This window comes from Branchiostoma belcheri, unplaced genomic scaffold (genome assembly GCF_001625305.1).
Source record: "Branchiostoma belcheri isolate BF01 breed outbred unplaced genomic scaffold, Haploidv18h27 scaffold80, whole genome shotgun sequence".
NCBI classification, from domain to species: Eukaryota; Metazoa; Chordata; class Leptocardii; order Amphioxiformes; family Branchiostomatidae; genus Branchiostoma; species Branchiostoma belcheri.
In genome coordinates, this window is record NW_017804465.1 from 572,356 (window position 1) to 590,866 (window position 18,511).

General features: G+C 40.3%; 1 protein-coding gene across 6 annotated transcripts in view; it reads right to left on the bottom strand.

Annotated features, from left to right (window-relative positions):
• LOC109486488 (dachshund homolog 1-like) overlaps positions 1-18,511 on the bottom strand; it is a 52,962-nt gene that overhangs the window by 9,180 nt on the left and 25,271 nt on the right. For 2 of the 6 annotated variants that reach the window (XM_019790320.1, XM_019790319.1), the window contains exons 4-8: positions 10,940-11,407; positions 5,084-5,296; positions 1,034-1,219; positions 647-730; positions 222-362 (exon numbers count right to left, since the gene is read on the bottom strand). In XM_019790320.1, the coding sequence (XP_019645879.1) occupies positions 222-362; positions 647-730; positions 1,034-1,219; positions 5,084-5,296; positions 10,940-11,407 (1,092 nt within the window). The remainder of the gene's footprint in view (positions 1-221; positions 363-646; positions 731-1,033; positions 1,220-5,083; positions 5,297-10,939; positions 11,408-18,511) is intronic. The other 4 variants (XM_019790325.1, XM_019790323.1, XM_019790322.1 and 1 more) reach the window with 3 other exon arrangements.

The window sequence follows — 18,511 nt, forward strand, 5'->3', positions numbered from 1 at the left end:
TGCCTTTCCCAAGGACACAACAGTGGGGCTTACCACGGATTCAAACCTTCAGATTCTGAGTCAACAACCCTAAACACAAGATCTCCTTGCCCTCCCCTCTCCTCTCCTGGAAGAATAGCTGCCACCCTCGGGTCGGCAGCTAAAGGAGAGTTTTTCCTCAATAAACCTCAACTATAGACCACCATAGGTTGAGATGACGATGATATATCACACAGACGTACCGTTGAGAACCCTGAGACTGTCGGAGGACGTCTGTTTGACGCCGTCCTCGGCCTGGATGCGGCGGCGCTGCTCCTGCTCCAGCTGCTCCAGCATTTTCCTCTTGGCCTTCTTCTCCTTCTTCAGCCTCTTTTGCAGGACAGCTGACAGACCACAGAGCAACAATGTCAGTACAGTTATCTTCGTGTTCAACCATCACATCCATGCGTTCTACAAGCCCTACATGTATGTTCTAGCTGTTCATCTATCACTGAATGTTAACTAGAGCCAACACATAGTGGCAAGAGGTGAGGAAGATCCCATCCAACACAATGTATGGTGCTAAGGCATCAGTGTCATTGGGTCAGTGATAGTAGATGTTGTTTGAAACAACTAATCTGCATAAGGATCCATACTTTGTTGTACAGTTTTAGTGGTCCAGCCCTACCTCGACTCCTCTGCTCCTCCCCCAGTTGTTTCTCCAGGGCCTCCCTGAGTTCCCGCTCTCGTAACAGCTCCATCTTCAGCTCAGCTGTGGAGAGAGTTAAAATGATAATCAAGAAACTATAATGCAGAAAAACAACTGCTTGTTGGGTTTAAGTTCTGGAGTCAAGAGACAGTACCACTTGCCTCTTTGTGTTTCACTAGTGATGCTGTAGCGGAGTGGTGGAAGTCACTCGAAATGCCTGGGAGAAATTTTATCTATCTGTATCTGTATGGCTGGTATTACCGCCTTTCGGCATAACACACCAGCTTCGCAGGCATGCTTTGCGGCGGCAGTTGGCTACATTTACATCTAGAAGAAGTCTTAGTAAAACGATGAGAGCGCACCCACCTTTCTCCATGCTGACCTGTTTCTCCTGTTGCCTGGCGTTGTCTGCAGCGACCTTGAGTAACCCCTGGATGTTGGTGAGGAGAGTCTCCGTGGAGGAGATGTTCTCGGGCAGGAAGGGGGCCATACCAACCAGACTCTGCAGCGGGGGGTTTCCCTCCGAATGGGAGTCCGGACTTTCTAAGGAGTCTGTGGAGCAAACAATACAATACTGTAAGTTACTCAATGTTCGCGGTAGCAAAATTTCGTGGTCTGAGGAAAATGGACATGTTCGCAGAAGTATATGTTCGCAGTGGTGGCAGGTGCAGCATAAAGAAAGTGGGCAAATTATTTGTCCGTGGTAATGATAAATTCGGTCACATCTAGTAAATATAAAATGTTGTGATTTACAGCATGTAAGTAAACATAAATTTAGCTACTTTCATGGTGGTTCTAATGTTTTGGTAGGAGGAAAGGGAGGATTTTGCGGTGGTGTTTTAACTTTTTGTAGGACAAGAGAGACAATCGTATGTAGTATTATTACATATTACTGGTGCTGCAACCTTGAAGCTATGCTTCAAACAGGTTGAGGCAAACAGTAAACATCAAGTTTTGCCACCCTGAAATTGCATTGTAAATTGATCAACCATTGTACAAGATACAATGTATGGCATGTACTGCTACATAACAACAGCCATACTATGAGACTAATAAACCTCATAAAAGACTTTGTAATATTATAAGAATGTGCTTTTACTACTGTTGTTGAAATTTCTAGCATTCAGACATTTTCCTTTTCAAATATTGTCATATGTACAATGCAGGAATTGGCAATATGTGCATGAATTTGCTGTTTAAATCCATTGAGAGAAATCCTGATGATAGCGTTTTATATTATATGGAATTACGCATATCAAAATATTTGGGACAATATGTGATCAAAAAATGATACATGAGAGGCTTTGGGACTTCAAAGCAGCTCCTGCAATATTCATAACTTATATTGTGACATAATTGCGATTGCTGCATGCAACTTTCAAAGGAACTTAATTTCCTGTTGATCGTAAAAGAATCCGACTCATCGAAGTACCTCAATCAAAAATGCATTACTGTAATTTCATTTGGCTGGCTTTTAGATTATGGCATGTTTTATTTGATGTGGCTTATTCCATCTGAAGAAAAACAGGAAAGGGCAGCTTCAAATATTTTCATAACATACGGGGCTGACATCTTTATATCAACCCAATTATCGGGAATATTGAGGTTATAAAAAATATTGAGATGTCAACCCTTTCAGGTTGACATCTTGAAAAGATGATAGTTGTGTAGTGCCACCTGTTTATGTCAATCCTTCCACTTATGTGGTATGTGGTAAATCTCAATGAATAAATAAATAATGAAAAAGGACACTTTGATACATTGGAAAGCAGTGGGAGGGAGTAAGATATACAAAAATTGACCCAAATTTCACTGATAGAAAATCTCTTGGTACCATCAAAATATAAAGGAGACCTCGGTACAGGTTTTGGAGCCGTTTGTAAAAGAAGGAAAGTTAACGTTGAATGTGTCTGCACAATGTGTAATCATATTACAGAAAAAAAATCACTTTTGCTGCCAAAATCCTTCATCGAGCGCCTTTTATAGTCACTACATGCTTATCTCAGGAATTCACAGACTACAAAGTTTATTGAATCTGTACCGTATGGTAGCTGTCTACTGTGAGGCACTTACATCATGGGTAAAAGCGTGAGTTACAGTGTGCCAAAAATGTAGGTTCAGATCCTGCACACTGTCACCGGTAGACAAAACACTTCCCGAAAAGGATGTGGCAAACACAATAAACTTATTCTTGGCGTATACGAAAAAGATCGTCAAATATGTGTATGATCATTTTGACCCACATTTTTTCGTTGCCATTATAATCATACTGACTACGTCTACTTCCAGAAGGCCTAAACCCTGGAAATAACATCAAGGGACAAGCAGTACTTGACCAGTTCTACTGTTGCTATCATTTTGAGAATCTGACTCATAGTTGCTGAATACTTGTGAGACAAATGCAAAGTGTCAGAAAAAGCAGCTATAAATTTCAGACTTCGTAGCTTTCAGAATAGGACTTTTAGCAGTCTTCCTCTTACTTTAGTAGCAAATACTGCTGTAACACATCAAGCAGTCCTAGTGTTTTACTGGCATACGAAAACGATTGTCAACAACGAATACAATGGATTTGAGAAAAAGTTGCTGAAATCTGCTAAATGGCATTTAATTCTCCTGTCTCTCCCCAAGGCAAATATCACATTAAACAGCTATAAATTCCAGCCTGTTGTTCCTTTCCGCAGATCTGAACTCTGGCTGACCCGACTGAACTCTGTTTGCCCTTGTCCTGGCAGAAATACAATCTGAGCAAAGCCCAACTCAAAACAGGAATATAAACTACTGATAACCATCAGACAAAACAAGCAGTAAATAAGTCCTGTCAGAGATTATACCTGTTGTCCCTGACTTGTGTGTTTCAGGAAGGATGCAACGAAAAATACAGGATGTCCCTGAGAGACTCACTACAATTATGCTAGTCGGGAAATTTTCAGCTAGATTTCTTCAATGTGTTTCATCTGCGTTGTTTATAGAATAGCATCTTACCCTCTAATGGACATTTGCCGTAGGTCGTATCAAACAAACTGACAGAGAAAGAAACAAATAATGTACAAACATCTAGCTGGTGTGTTATCCTTCTATACTCCCTTTGTACAAGCACAAAGGAATCCATATAAATGGACATTATATGTTATCATAAATATGAAAGAAAAGCAGTCAAACTGCCCGAGAATAGGGACCAATAAAACCTGATCTACTATGTATGTAGACAGGTGGTCATTTGAGACAGGATTCTTATTACTTGTGTCCATGGAACAATGATCTAGGGGACCACCAAAAAGTGGTAACATTGGCCTGGTGTCCATAGATTTTGAGGTGGTCACTTGTAGTTGTACACTGGTTTGACTCTACAAATGTACCTCAATGGCCAGATGGTCCTTTGATGTAGAGATGGTCACTTGCATAGGTTTGACTGTACTGGACATTTGTATATCAATGGCCAGGTGGTCCTTATGTAGAGGTGGTTACTACATGGTACAAGTTTCACTAGGAATGTTTTTCACTGCTTTTTTAGCTGTGAAAAATGAATCTGTACACTATCAACAGGGATCTGCTAGCTTGAGAGGATTATTGACTCCCAGCCTTTAGTAGCTTGGGTATCAGGATGACATGTTGTCAGGATAAACAGTGTCTTTATTAACTCAGGATCACTATGTGTAGCCGAGTATCTGCAAACAAATAAAAGTCAGGATTTGATGGGGGAGGAATGTACAAAATGTACCGCCCTGTGTACTGCGATTATTTTTCTTTTTATTGGTTTGGCTGACATGTAGCCAACTAGCCTTGGGCCATTACTACAATTGAAGGGCTAGCATAGAGTTTCAGATGGATAGATTTTAGCCATCGATATCGCACACCAAAGGCTTCTCTTATCAATAAGTTAGCACAACAATGGGATCATAAAACAGAACTGCATCAGACAATGCCAAAGAAAACGTCCAACAAAAGCCGAGTTCATAAAGGCATCCGATTCCAAGGCAATTTCAGGGTGGCAATTTAAAAAATTTCCTTAATCAGAAAATCTGTCTGATATTTATGTTTACTGCCATTTCTTAGCACATTTTCGGCATCATAACCCCAAACAAGCCAAGCCCCTTTATTTTGTGGTGCAGCTACAATGTAGAAGCAGCCTGTGCAATACAAAACAAGCAACCATTTTCTGTCAGCAATATTACATTTTTGCAAATGGCAAATAGGGTTGATTCAACTTAATACATTTTCAGAATAACCAGAAAATCCAGTTTTACTGCCCTGAAATCACTTTGGGTGCCTTAAATAGACCATTTTGTTGAAAAATAGGGAGGGATATTGTGAAATCAAATGAACATGCGTTGGTCTGAAAAAAGGAAAGAAACCAAACGGAATGGCTCCATACAACTGCCAGTAGGGTAATTTTGAGTTGGTAGGACGGCAACTCACTTCTATCTGTGGTCAACCTTTCTTTCAAAGCCTCTGCAGAGGATCCCTCCACACCAGAGGCTGCCACCCCCTCACTAGCACTGGCAGGTGGTACGATTCCTGCAGGTGTCAGTCCTAACATGGCATTGCTCATCACCAGGTTGCCATGGAGACCAGAATGACTGGCATGCACACTGGACGAGGCAGGGAGATGGAAACCATTTTGCGTGGTACCTGCAGCCAAGAATGATGCAGAACTTTTAGTACCAATAAAATTTGACTTGCTCACAGCTAAAGTGAAAGTAGACTAGACAACTGTCTATACAAAAAAAGCTGTTTTTAATACTTTTCCAAACTTCTCAACCCAACCAAAAACATAATGAAAAGAGCAGTCTTTATATGATACCTACAAGCAAAAATGAAAATCTTTTCCTCTGTGCCATCTTGTACCATCTAATCATATAACCTCTTGCTACCAACAACAATTGTGAACAACAGATGTCAGAAATGTTTTTCTTGAAGCTTTTTCTTTGATTCACAAAGACATGAAAAACCAAAAGAGCAGCAAGTCTAAAATGATACCTGCTGACAAAAATGATGTAAAACAGTTTGGATTTGATAACATCTGACATTTATCCATCCACGGCAAATGTGGACAAAAGCTGTCATCACAAAACTCTCTTTTGACCCATAAATGAAAATATGACCGGGCAAAAGAGCAACCTTTCAAACACACTTTAAAAAGTACAGCTGGTACAAAATTGTATATATTTCTCATTGGCAAACCTATTAAGCATTATCCTGAAATGTTGAATGCAAGCCAAATCATAAACATCATTTCCAGCTGCACAATGCAGCTTGATGAACAGCACTCCCATCTTTCTCTCTAATCTACTAATGGATTTGTAGACTCCAAATGTCACGGAAGATCATATCAAAACTCAGGCTGTGCTTCCGCCCACCATTTGGCGTGTTTTAATGGTGATTTGGTTTGTTTGCCCATCATTGACATTTCCCTGACAGTGTCAACGTAACAAATACCATAATTCTGCTGTGGAACAAGATTACTATTGGGACTGTCACGCAGAGAGGCAGGAAGCTTTCCAGCCACTTTTAGCTTGAAGCCTACATGTACACATATTCATGCCGCACTTATAATTTAGAAATTCCTCTTTTCTTGTTATGTCTGCTGCAATTTCCTCAATGCTGTAAGCTCTTTGCTAAACCCTCTTTGCTCGACTTAACATTCTTCACTGTCATGTCACGCAAAAACGAACTTTCCAAGAGCCTTTGATGTTGAGAAAATGTGCATGAACTTGAATTCTCATACAAAAGTAAATATGTTGCTTTTAACTTTTGTTGTCTTTGTTACTGCTTTAATTTGACCATTTTAAGAGTCGAATCAAACCGAAACATTTCACTTGCATGTCTTCATAGCATACACATGTATCTACCCAACACTTTTAACAAGGCTGCAATAGGAATGGAGTTCTAGTTCATTTTGGTGACCTCTTATTTAAAAAAAACTGTTTTGTCTCACTCTCCAAGCAGACCTTTGGTGGCTGCAATACAATATCAAATTGGCAAGACAGTATAAATTGAAATTGTCAAGACAGTATCAAATTGACAAAGCAGTATCCATTTGCCACCTGTTTCGCTGGCTTAAAAATATACAAGTACAACAAAAGAAAGCATGATAAACACATCAAAAATAAGCCAAAGAGTACTCTCTTGGAGAGTAGTTTTGTCTGTTTGAGTGGCAGGTGTGTCCCAGTATTGTCTTCGGTGACCTCAGGTGATGAAGGCTCGTTAACCCCCGTTAATTAACGCACCAGCTGGGCAGGGACAATAAGGGCCTTTCACTTTTCACCTTTGATTGCGGAGTATCATGAGTTATCTGGGCAGGGTATTCATTATCTCAGTCCTTTTGGCCAGAACAATTTAAGTTGTTGGTTGTTGGATTTTTAATGCTGAACTGAATCAACGATCGACAACATTAGATTTTGAGTGGGACGTCTGTACATGTAACTAATGGTACACAGTTTTAGGAAATTAATTTAGTCAGAGTTACATTTACGTGTACTCCTGGCCCTGTTTTCATCTTTGTCCTCTAGAATTTTTGCTCGAAATGTCCAAGAATCAAAAAAATAAATTGATGTTGCCTTCGCTTTGTACAATATGGGTCTTAAGTTCAGGGATCAAGTGCCTTATGTGTGCCTTTGTCCACAAATCGAAATGTTTTTTCTTGTCCGTAGTAATGACAAAGGGGCACTTTAGACTGACGACGGTTCGATAGTCGTACGAATGTTTATCGTCAAGATGTTGCCGGCGACGGTATTTTACCACCGTCTAAACCCGATCAAAATAGTCGCACGACGGTAATCCTCGAATCGTCGTCACTACCACCTCGGACCCTATCGTGCGATCCTTCAGCGGGGGGTCCGAGGAGGATTTTCCACCGTCTAAAGTGAACCGTCGCCGGCGACGGAAGTGGGAGGTCATTAGCCTTATGCAAATAAGCCTGCAAGCGTTATTTCATGTCCAAGCACATCGCCTGTATCATTAAATGTCGTCAAACCAAAGACTTTATATCGTCATACGTGTCTAGTACAATCCCCTGCCACCAGTCGCTACTTTTCCTGTGCGAACCAATCCGCCGATCCACATTTCCCGGCCAATGTAGCCAGGCCGACGTCAGCACCGAACGCCGGGTTCAAACCCGGAGTATTGCCCCGCTCGGTACATGTGCCATATACCCCTTATTTGCTGGGCACAAACTCGGCGTCTCATCAACAGGACAACGAGTTAAAAGCAGAATAAAAACAATCTGCTGCAGCATGCCGAAAAAAGGGGTTCTCTCGCCATTTTGAATTGGCGCGCGGCGTGCCATCCTGCGCTGCGGGTGTCCGCCACACATTCTGGTCATGTGTCTAAAGCCAGCCGTCGCCAACAACGATTGTCGTGCGATCGTATACCGTCGTCAGTCTAAAGTCGGCCAAAGGCTCAACCACGTCAAACCGGACACATTAAGCTGTTGACTTAGTCTGCTCACATTAAAAGAGAACAAATAGTACACTGACAGGTGTGTTTTTCTGGTGCCACAGTGTCGACATAAATTTCTTTTTCGAAGTATAAATGTGGATTGTTTTTGAAAGAGCAAATTCTTTTTGTACTTTTTTTAAATATTTTACGACCACTTTTTATTTCTTGAGAGAGATGGCCTCTTCTTATTGTAATTATTCATAGATCTTTTATGTACATGTATGATTTGCAGAAATATCATTCAGCACTTCATACTATACAATATAGAAAACCAAAAATCACAAATTGTGCCAAGTTAAAGCACTTCTGCAAACTTTTGACATGTGTTACCAAAACAGATGGCTCACTATGACTAACAAAAGTTGGCAACAAAATCATAACCCCAGAGGGTGCATATGGACAAATGGTCATGAAACAGACTGTGTGGGCATATATCCTTCATACACACCCTACCAGCCAGAAAAATACAATATTTGGGAAGTTTCCAAATCCCATTAACAAGCCTGAAGGAGACTGGCAGAGAGGACTCATTTATATCAAGTTGATACATCTCTGGTGGAAGCCGTTGCCAAAGGCTGACCTTTTGGCTCCGAACAGTTAAGACCCTGTTTAGACTAGGGCTGGTAAGAAGGATCAGGATGAGAAAGCATGTTTTGAGACCATTTGGGGTCGAATCTAAATGGGTAAATTTGAGTACAGACTTCTAGATAAAGGACCCGGATTTTAATTGGAGGTCGAGCTGGTTTCTGAGGAGACTGGGTCTACTTTGGAAAGGAAAGCAAACCTTTCTGTGCAGTGACCACTATGGGGACTTTAAAAATGGTCACTATGGGGACTTAAAAGTAGACGGGTGGCCACTATAGACAAGTTCATAATCTAGGGGACCGCCAAAGAGTGTGGCCAGGTGGTCTTTATGCAGGTGGGTCCCAAAAACTGGTTCTAACTAAAAGCGGATCCGTGGCTTCAGATAGTTTCTACATGTGGGTCTTTCGTAGTGGTGTAATTTCGAGGGCGCCCAGCGAAGGAAACCAACACACCACTTGAAAGACGTTCAAAAATGAGCGGAAGATTTAGGAAGGTCATCGTGATAAAAGATGGGATGTTCCGCCGGGAGGTGTTATCCTAGAGGCAAGGGAAACGATCTGGATGATACAGGGTGACCTTCAGGTGTTGTGTTGGCCACATTAATCAGCTACGAATGTCAAAACACGAACAATAAGTCAGAAATGCAGGATGTCACGGGTCTTTAGGTTCAACCATCTACCGAACCACACACCGTACTTGTTGTTGTACATGGGTGAATTGTCAATAGGCACAAAAGAACGACACTGTAACACTTAAATTGAGAAAGACACTGGGAGTTTGGCCAATCCAATACACTTTAAGCATTGTATTTCAACTTGTTATTGAATGTACACATAAGTTTCACATCTCAGTTTGAAAGAATGTGCCTCCCTCAGCAAAACTAAGGGTTTTTTTTACCTCAGAGTTGATTGGATTTTGTGTGTGTCATTCCAAATCCAAACTGCCCAGTATTACAACCAAAAACTTAGCCAAAGTTAAGATCTCAAACTTTGAAGACAATTAAGCGTCATTATCAGTGTTCCAGCCAGTGTCCGTCTTTTTCTTGGTCCTTTCTCAGCATCTGTCATGATTATAAAATTAACCCTCCTAGGATTGGCACTGTTGTGTGAAACAAAATTGAGATGACGGAAAAAACCTCAGGCTGGCTAGAACACTGATCATGATTATCAATAGCCATTCTGTAATCCTTTCTCTCTATTTATAAACCATGTTCATATTAGGTTTGCCAGTCTGTGTGAATGAGCGTGAATTCAGAAGAGACTTGCTAAGCCTTCTGATTGTTCCTCGCTGTGGGGCAGACGAATATCAAAGAATTTCGCAAATGGAGCAGCAATCTACTTCCTAACCTCTTGACATTGAGCGACCTTGACTGAAGGGCTTGAAGGAAAGTTATTCATTCCTTCAACGGGTCCTTTGATGTTTACTCTCTTATTGACGTTAATAGGTTTGACCTTCTTACCACCAACAACCTTGTAACAAATGAAATCCGTCAAACAGTAATACATCTACATGTAATGTTACATATAGCACAAAATTGTGCCGCAAGTTGGAACAGATTATACAGTACAGTACAGGTTATCAAAAATCACACAAGATAAATACATTGTATATAGACCAAAATAAGTTAGTTGAAACACCAGTACATGAAAACACTTAAAACAGACAAGGACACAAGGCAAAGCTCCAAGACATTAGTTAGTTAAACACAGTGCAATTGCTACAAATGATTAAACGTTATTTGTAGATAATCTAATTGTGACTGTGGCGACTGTATGAGTGGAGAAATAAGTAGCTCATATCTCGGCTATGTTATTTACTTTATGAATATATGTATGTAATGTTACAGGAAAATTATGTTGTTGATATCAAAGAATAACAAGTCGATAGTTATAACGTTAAGAAGGCTTTGCGACTGATATTATAGCAAGAGACAACATAAGCCAATCATGTTAACCATGCCATATACCTGTATGTATGAACTTGATGCCATTAACATGCAGGATTAAAGAAGTGGCAGCGAAAATCAAGCAGCATATATATGAGCAGGGATGTTGCCTAAACTTGTTAAGCATGAAGCATGAAGGAAATGCACTGAAGCAAGCAGTAAGCACATGTAGATTATGCAAGCTTAATGTGCCATGCAAGCAAACCACTGCAAGCCAAAGCAGCAAAGAAAATGACAGCCACACCACGGAACACACTACCAAACACGACAGAACCAACAGCACGTTTTCTCTACATCTTACTTACCCACAGTTCCCTCTTCCTTGCCCTTTGACCCTTCGTCCTGAGAGGTCGAGCTAGTCTTCTCTCTCGACGGGGACATTTTCTCTTTGGTCGCACTGTTCGCCGTCGTGCTATTAGGGGAGAGTTGCTCACTTTCCGCGCCATTTCTGTCGAATTTTATGACGGAGGCCGACGACTCGGGCAGTCTGGACTGCGTGGAGACGGCGGCAAGGGAGTGAGGTACGTTAAGGAACGCCGTGGAATGTGGGATCGCCCCCGCCGCGTGCAACATAAAGGGAAGTCCGGCGATCGTCGTGGAAACCGGGTGGTCCGAGAGGCCGTTGGGTAGGAAGTGGTTTTTGTCTCCTGAGGTAGGTATGGTGCGAGGAATGGCAAGGAGTCCACTGGAGGAAACTAAAGAGGATGTCTTGTCCCCCGACACGGCTTTCAAATCCGACGATTTGCTCCCTAACGGGGAGAAACGTTGGAAAGCTACCATTAGTGTAAGAACCCCCGGCTGGTGCCGAGTGTTCTCTTTCGGTCGTGAAAAAAACTTAGATTTTTACTTCTTTTCTTCTAGCTATAGCTACATGTAATATTGTGGTTGTCTCATTCCAAAGATGCTTCATGAAATTAATAAATTAATGTTATAAAAGGATCCAACAATTACCATGTGATGCATCAGAAAGCTAGGGCCACTTTCTTGTCATCCATCCATCTTTACCTACATCACATACTAGTATACACGTACATGTATAACCAGATAAAACAACTTGTATACCACTACGAATCAGAACACCTTCATTTTCCAATTAGGAAATGTTTCTACCCAATAAAACATTTAACACACCTCTAGACTATAGGTTCAGGACAAGCCATGGTGTCTTTTAGCTGAGCTTAAAAGTTACAAACCATATTTATAGCGCTGAGCCTCCTTACTACTGCTACTAAAAGTAATATAATCCACAATTTCTGTTTACTTGCTTTTGGAAATGTTCTGTTATGTATTTTACTTTTAGTGTAACTTACATTTTAGTGTGCAGTCTGCCTCCATACAATGTATCTCATATAAGCTTCTGCCTCAAAACAGCATGCTTTATGGGGGTGCCATTGATACTTGAACATTACATCTTTGCTATCACATCTTTATCTTAGTCACTTTACTCAGACATGTATTTGATGGGTTTGATTACCCTAACCATATCATCACTCAGTATGATACCCACTCATGCTGTTTTTGATATTACCTTGCCTTACCTAGTCCCATCTAGCATTTTATCTGCTCATTTCTCATAAATAATATATTAAAATAATACATTTTAGCAGTGGTTTCTAGTTTTGTTGCAAGGTTTAAATCTTCATATAGGATGTTTTACGCATTACATAGTGGTGCTGATCAAACTTACAATATCACTATACCTATTCAAGTTGCTTTTTATCCATTCATTTCAGATCTCTTATTACATGGTAATACATTTTTAAGTGGTGTGTCTAGCTTTGTTGCAAATTTCAGGACCAAACATGTAAAAAAATACTTTCAGATGCGATGCCGTTTATACGCTTTTATCCTCGATCACTTGGTGCAGCCTACAGACCATTTTCATGTCAGAGACGAAATAAGAATTCATTTATGACTTTTCTGGCATTTCATGAGAACGTAACATGCTTTCATAAAACCAGTTCAAAGCAGCGATTCCTGCAACTTCAAGCACTGTTACAGCTTATCAGTTACCTTTACAATAAAGTTTTGGCTTTACAAGCCTTGTAACATGCAAGTTTGAAGGGCATAAAACGAGTCGGCAGCCGTTATTGTATCGTTCGCTGACATCACCTTCAGTTTATCCCCGTCTCATTTTCAATAACAAACCCATTACAACATGAAATATGTGGGAAGTTAATCACCCGAAGGCCTGGAATATCCTCATTTATCGGAGTTTCTCGGTGTGCGGAGTATTGCATCTGGGACGGAGCGCGTGCCCCCTCCTCATTTCCTGACAAAAATGTAATAAATATACCCACAGATAATGATACTGCTCACAATTTACATGTAAAGTTTGTAATTATCTCCCGTCCCAGCGGGTCAGCGTGAAGCTTGTCAGCAGAACACCCGCTCGCCTCGCCCACTTTAATTATTTCTTTTGATTGCCTTTTGGAATAATTGCCGAATCCTACTCGCACGCCGCACGGATCTATTACCGCCCAATAACCAAGAAAGACCAGGAGCAATCCTTTTTCTGTTTTCTGCCAATAAAAAAACTTCTGGGTTTTAGATTGACGGGTGATAAAGGTGCTGTTATCACAATAGTAATGAGGGCAGGTCTCGGGAGTAACACTAATAATACAGGTTGTTTGAAAGCGCGAGTTGCAAGGGCTCCTGACTCTCATCATATTCGTGATAGATGTTCACTACTTCAAAGACGAATATGTTTCCCCCTGCTCTAATTGAAGCTTGCTTTTAAGCTGCATCAATGATTAAGCAGTAAAGGAGCTCCCCGCGAAAATCATTTGGTCACAGCCACAAAAGAGACATCAATTTTTCACAAGGCGCCATCATTTTCTTTTTACCACAAGGCTCTCGGCCAATCCCGGATTGGAATAGGAGCGGAGACGGTTCTAAAGCTCAGGCCATGCCTACTCCCTCCCTAATGTCTAATTAATAGGCAAACTGACCCCTTTTTATCCCGTATCTCCCTCATCTGTAATGAAATCCGGCTGGATGCAGGAATTGCCATCTGATTTTTGATGGCTTGGTAATGACATTGGGATATCTGGTGAAGGGAGGGATGGCCTATCATGGTACATAAAGGCAGCGTCATGATGGGTTTTTAACCTCTGACACTCCGGTGGCCAGAAAATAATTTGGGGGTCAAGAATCAGCTTTGCTGGGCAGCGGGACCAGATGGAAAGGGGGGAATTTGTCTCTGGGGCGCCACAAAGGCTACTACAGGCGCCATGAAAAATGATGTAGACAGGGAAATTAACTAAATTCGGTCAAATCTGCTTTTACTCCGGACAAAGCACATTCACTACCCAGCAGAGGACAATAAAATAAGGGGCATTGCGTCACACAGAGGAATAAAAACAACATTTGTGGGCGTCGTAAAAATCTAAAAACCAACTTCAAAAATGATAAAACACGGACAAAAAGGACTGCAACTTGTACTGTGTCACGCAAAGGAATAAAAACATTTGTGGGCATCATAAAAACTGGAGACCAAAGTAAAAGATTATGTACCAATAAAAGTGGACATGCAAATGTATATACCAAATGGCTGCAACTTTACATTTTCCATTACTAAATCTCTATCTAAATTGGTAAAGCTAGAAAACAAACCAATAGCAATCATTTACAACATTTCATTCCCTGTCAGCAAAAGTATCACAGTCAATGTTCACAAGTTCAATCTAATGTAGTAAAAGCAAAGGCTCCCTCAGTCAAAAGTAGGACGAGCCACATCAATATTCTACCTTTCACTTAAATACCTGCTCAGTATTACAGCATTGTATAAATAGCCTTTATGTGTACAATTACAGACAGCGGCAGTGTGGCAATTTTCCCTTCGAATATAAAAACAGCCATTTCCCGACCAGATCATAGAACGTCTCCGAACCGAAAGTACTCATAACTGCCCGGAACTGTACATAACTAGCGATGGGAACGGGATCAAACTGGTGATAACCTTCCTCCGAAATTAAAAACAAACAGCCCGACCATTGCTGAAGTAATGACAGCTAAGGATATTGGCAACCCTTTAGATTCTTAATGGACTTTCTACATTACATGATCCTGCATCAGTAAAGACCATTAGGCAACATGTAATCAGTTGGTTGTTTCGTGTACATGCTGGAATAGAGATGTAAATGCTTACTACTAGGTGTATTCTATCTAACATTTAGTACCATTGTATGATTGGACATTCATATACATATGAGGCAGAAAATATCTAGTTGGTTGTTTCTATGTAAACCTACTCAAATAGTTACTTGCAAGTAAGATACTAATAATACTGTATTCTGGTATTTCTTGTTACTGCACATGCAGTGAATAAAGAGTGTTTCACCTTCATTTCTAATATTCAGGTTTTATCACTTTTATCCTTGATTTATTGTGTGTCAAATTATATGATATGTATCAATAATTTATGTCAAAGTCAGGGTACTTTACAAATGTCTCAATTTTGCAGTCAAAGGCTGAAGTACATCACTATAAATCAAGTTGCTCTTTCCATTTTTTTTCCCATTTTATAACCTATTGTTGTCATTGAAGTTATACATCACAGGTAAGCAAATGGAATAGCTCAATATCAATGTGTTTTGAGTCATAAATTACAGCATTTCAACATTCCTGCATGTCTGAAATGGGCATACCAGTAGAAACTTCTGATGTCAGGGTTGGGACAAGATACTTTTTTTTCTGCATACCTGCACTGGTGAAGGTAACACTGAAAATAAACTACTGGTACACCAGATAAATTTTGCCTGTACTAAACAGAAGTATGGATCATACTAAAAACCATTACTTTTATTTAAAAACAAACATTTTTTTAATACTTCATAGATGGTGACAAAATAAAAATCCACGTACACCTTCAACTTCAAGTATATATTAACCCAGTACACATGGACAAGTGCAGGTTAGGTACAGGTAGACATCACAAATACACCTGTATTCACTCCAAAAACTGAGTGCACCAAGGGTGAAGCTTGGTCCTCAAGCTTTGTTTTTAATGATTTTCCAGTTTTGAGCATATTTTTTTATAAAAGTCTCAGAACCAACAAATCAAGATAGTGTTGCCCTAGGTAAAGTCCTGCAGATAGAGGTTAGTGACTGTTACTAAGTGGTTTAGACATTGTGAAGGTGTGGTCTTCATTAACATAAGGTGTTCAATCAAAGGTATCACAGGAGCTTAGGGAAGGTCACCTATAGTACATGTACCTTACAAGACAAAGGTAGTCACAGAACAGATAAATACATAACCTGAGGCATGGCGGCACATGACACACACATTTGAGATATGTGCTCTCTCTCAGTTTCTATCTATTCATCTCTACTTGGCTTTGTCACACTGTACTCCTTTAGCAGACCAACTCCCTTGGCATGTTTTCTGCCGGTCTATTTCAGTAGTGTTTGGCTGATTTCTACTCTTTCCAGCTGCTTCTGAAGCTCGGTAGAGGCTATTACTATAATAGTAGTAATACCCCAGTATTTCTTCTCTCTCTCTCAGCCTAGTAGTAGAAGAGGCACAGGGGAGGGTGCCTGAGAGGAGAATGACTCATGACACTTGTCAGATCCTGGCAGTACTGGGTCAACACTCCCCTCAGGGGAGAACCAATCTATTTATTGAGAAGTCAGCTCTGCCAAAGCACAACTGCCAACCTCTAAATGGACTTGCCTTGTGGAATGAGAGAGAGGAATTCTAGTTGCAGATATTGTTTATGATTTATGCTGAGAAAAAGTATCACAGTAAGCTAACAGGCCCTGATTGGTTTAGCATACTTTACATGCTTGTCAAGGTATTTCTAAGTTGGCTTTAAGATTTGACCCCAGGCAACAACATTAAAACAAAATTAAACCTGCTCCGCCCTAGATTAATTAAAAGGGTGACTGAGAACAAAGGAGTCAGCAAATACATCGGAATAAGAATTATCTGCATCACCTTTATGTAAACACTTCAGGTGTGAAAATATTTTGACACTGATATTTCATTCTCTGACCTTTTCCTGAATTTCTTCCAGTCATCATCAATCGTAAAGTATAAACTTTCTAGGACTCAAACAAAGCTGCTCTGTTTGTCTCTTGATCGAAGTTGATGTTTTGTTGTTGACTTCTGCGAGATGTGGTCTCATGTTCTAGCTGTAAACTACTAGTATCACAGAAGAAAGTGTGAATTATCAGGGTTGGCTATACATGTATATACATATATACAATGTATGTAATTACACTGCACAGCTACTTTTTTCCAAGGATTCTTGACTACCTGAACTCTTCTCTGAACAAAAGTTGGAACTGCCTCATTAGTTATGTTTGTGCCTGGATGGACTGAGGAGGACTGGTCCAAAAGTTCTCAGGTGTCATAAATAAGGTTTTAATTTACTCAGTGTCTCTTTCTTTGCCTCTGTTTGCATCTTTACCTAGTTTGAGGCCAGTAGAGACCTGGGCCTAACAAATGGAACGCCTCTCGGTCTTTCTCACCCCTCCAGTTGTGACCACGACCTCTGTGACCTCCAGAATGTTTGCATTAACTCAGAGGTCATCCTATACAGCTCTGAAATATAGTCTGACCTGTGAGGAAGCATAGTGACCCTCCATATAAGGCCAGGTTGGAAAAGCGAGGGATTATGTGACCAGAAGATGAGCAGACCCTGTACCATGTCACCAGCATGTCAACTGCAAGAATGTTTGCAACAACACCAGAGAGCTTCTGGGGGATCCAAAATTTTTTCTTTTCCACATGTCATCATCAAACGTCCCGAAAGTTCATCAAACAGTAGTTGTATGTACTCTGTTTACTTTGACTTTGAATGCATTAGCTTCAGATTTTGCAACTATAAGATTGTCATCACCTTCATTTGAGTCTGAAGCTCCCTATTTTAAAATAAACAGTTGTCAACTGGTAGGACATACAGTACACAAGGACACAAAGAATGTTTGTTTGCTTGTTTGTTTGTTTTTGTTTATTTCTTTATTAGAGCCTTGTATATGCACTTAACATTATATTTGACAACTAAGATTTCAGAGCTCAGGAAAATACTGCAAACATGTTACTGTTTTTCATTTACTACTTCAGGTTAAAAATTCTGTGATTTAATTGGTTGAATCACAATGATTGTCGTCTCCCTGTAGTGTTTCAATTGATTTTGTTGAAAAGACCTAATATTAGCTATGATATGATTGTGACCATTGTATTTACTTCTAGCAGTTTATATTAGATAAATCTGAAAAGCGTCAGTCTCACACTCTGACCCAAAATGGATAAACTGTCTTATCATGAGTGTAAATATCACTTGTTTGGCAGAGCAGATTACTTTTCTAGCAGTAGCAGACAGCAGGCAGAGATTTCTGAAGACAAGTGTAAATTTGATCAGCCCGATAACAACACACTTTCCCAAACCCACTCCCGAAACCATTACGCACATGTTGATCACACTGAGAAGAGCCACGTTGTATTTTGACTGAATTAGCTCACCCGGTTTAGAATGACATCTCCCATGGACTAAAATACTAACAAATGTCACCAACAACAAAGGCATATTTTCCCCCAGACTGTTATCCACACCCTGCTAAAAGCATGACACATTCCAGGCCAAATCTTTCCAAATAAACCTTTTGTGTTGGTCTTGAAATAAAAGATGCAGTTGTGACCCCAGTACTGACTGACACATGTCTGTACTCTCTCTGCGTCACGGCAATGTTGACTCTCAGATATACGATGATTCATCTAGTTAGAGAAGCTCAGAACCAGCTACTGTTGCCTGTGCTTCACAGAAACATCATCACTTGTTTTAATGCAAACATCATTATCATAATGATTAAGTCTTGATATATAGGGTAATCTACTATAATTGTTACTCAGCTACACAATGATTCGTTCAGAA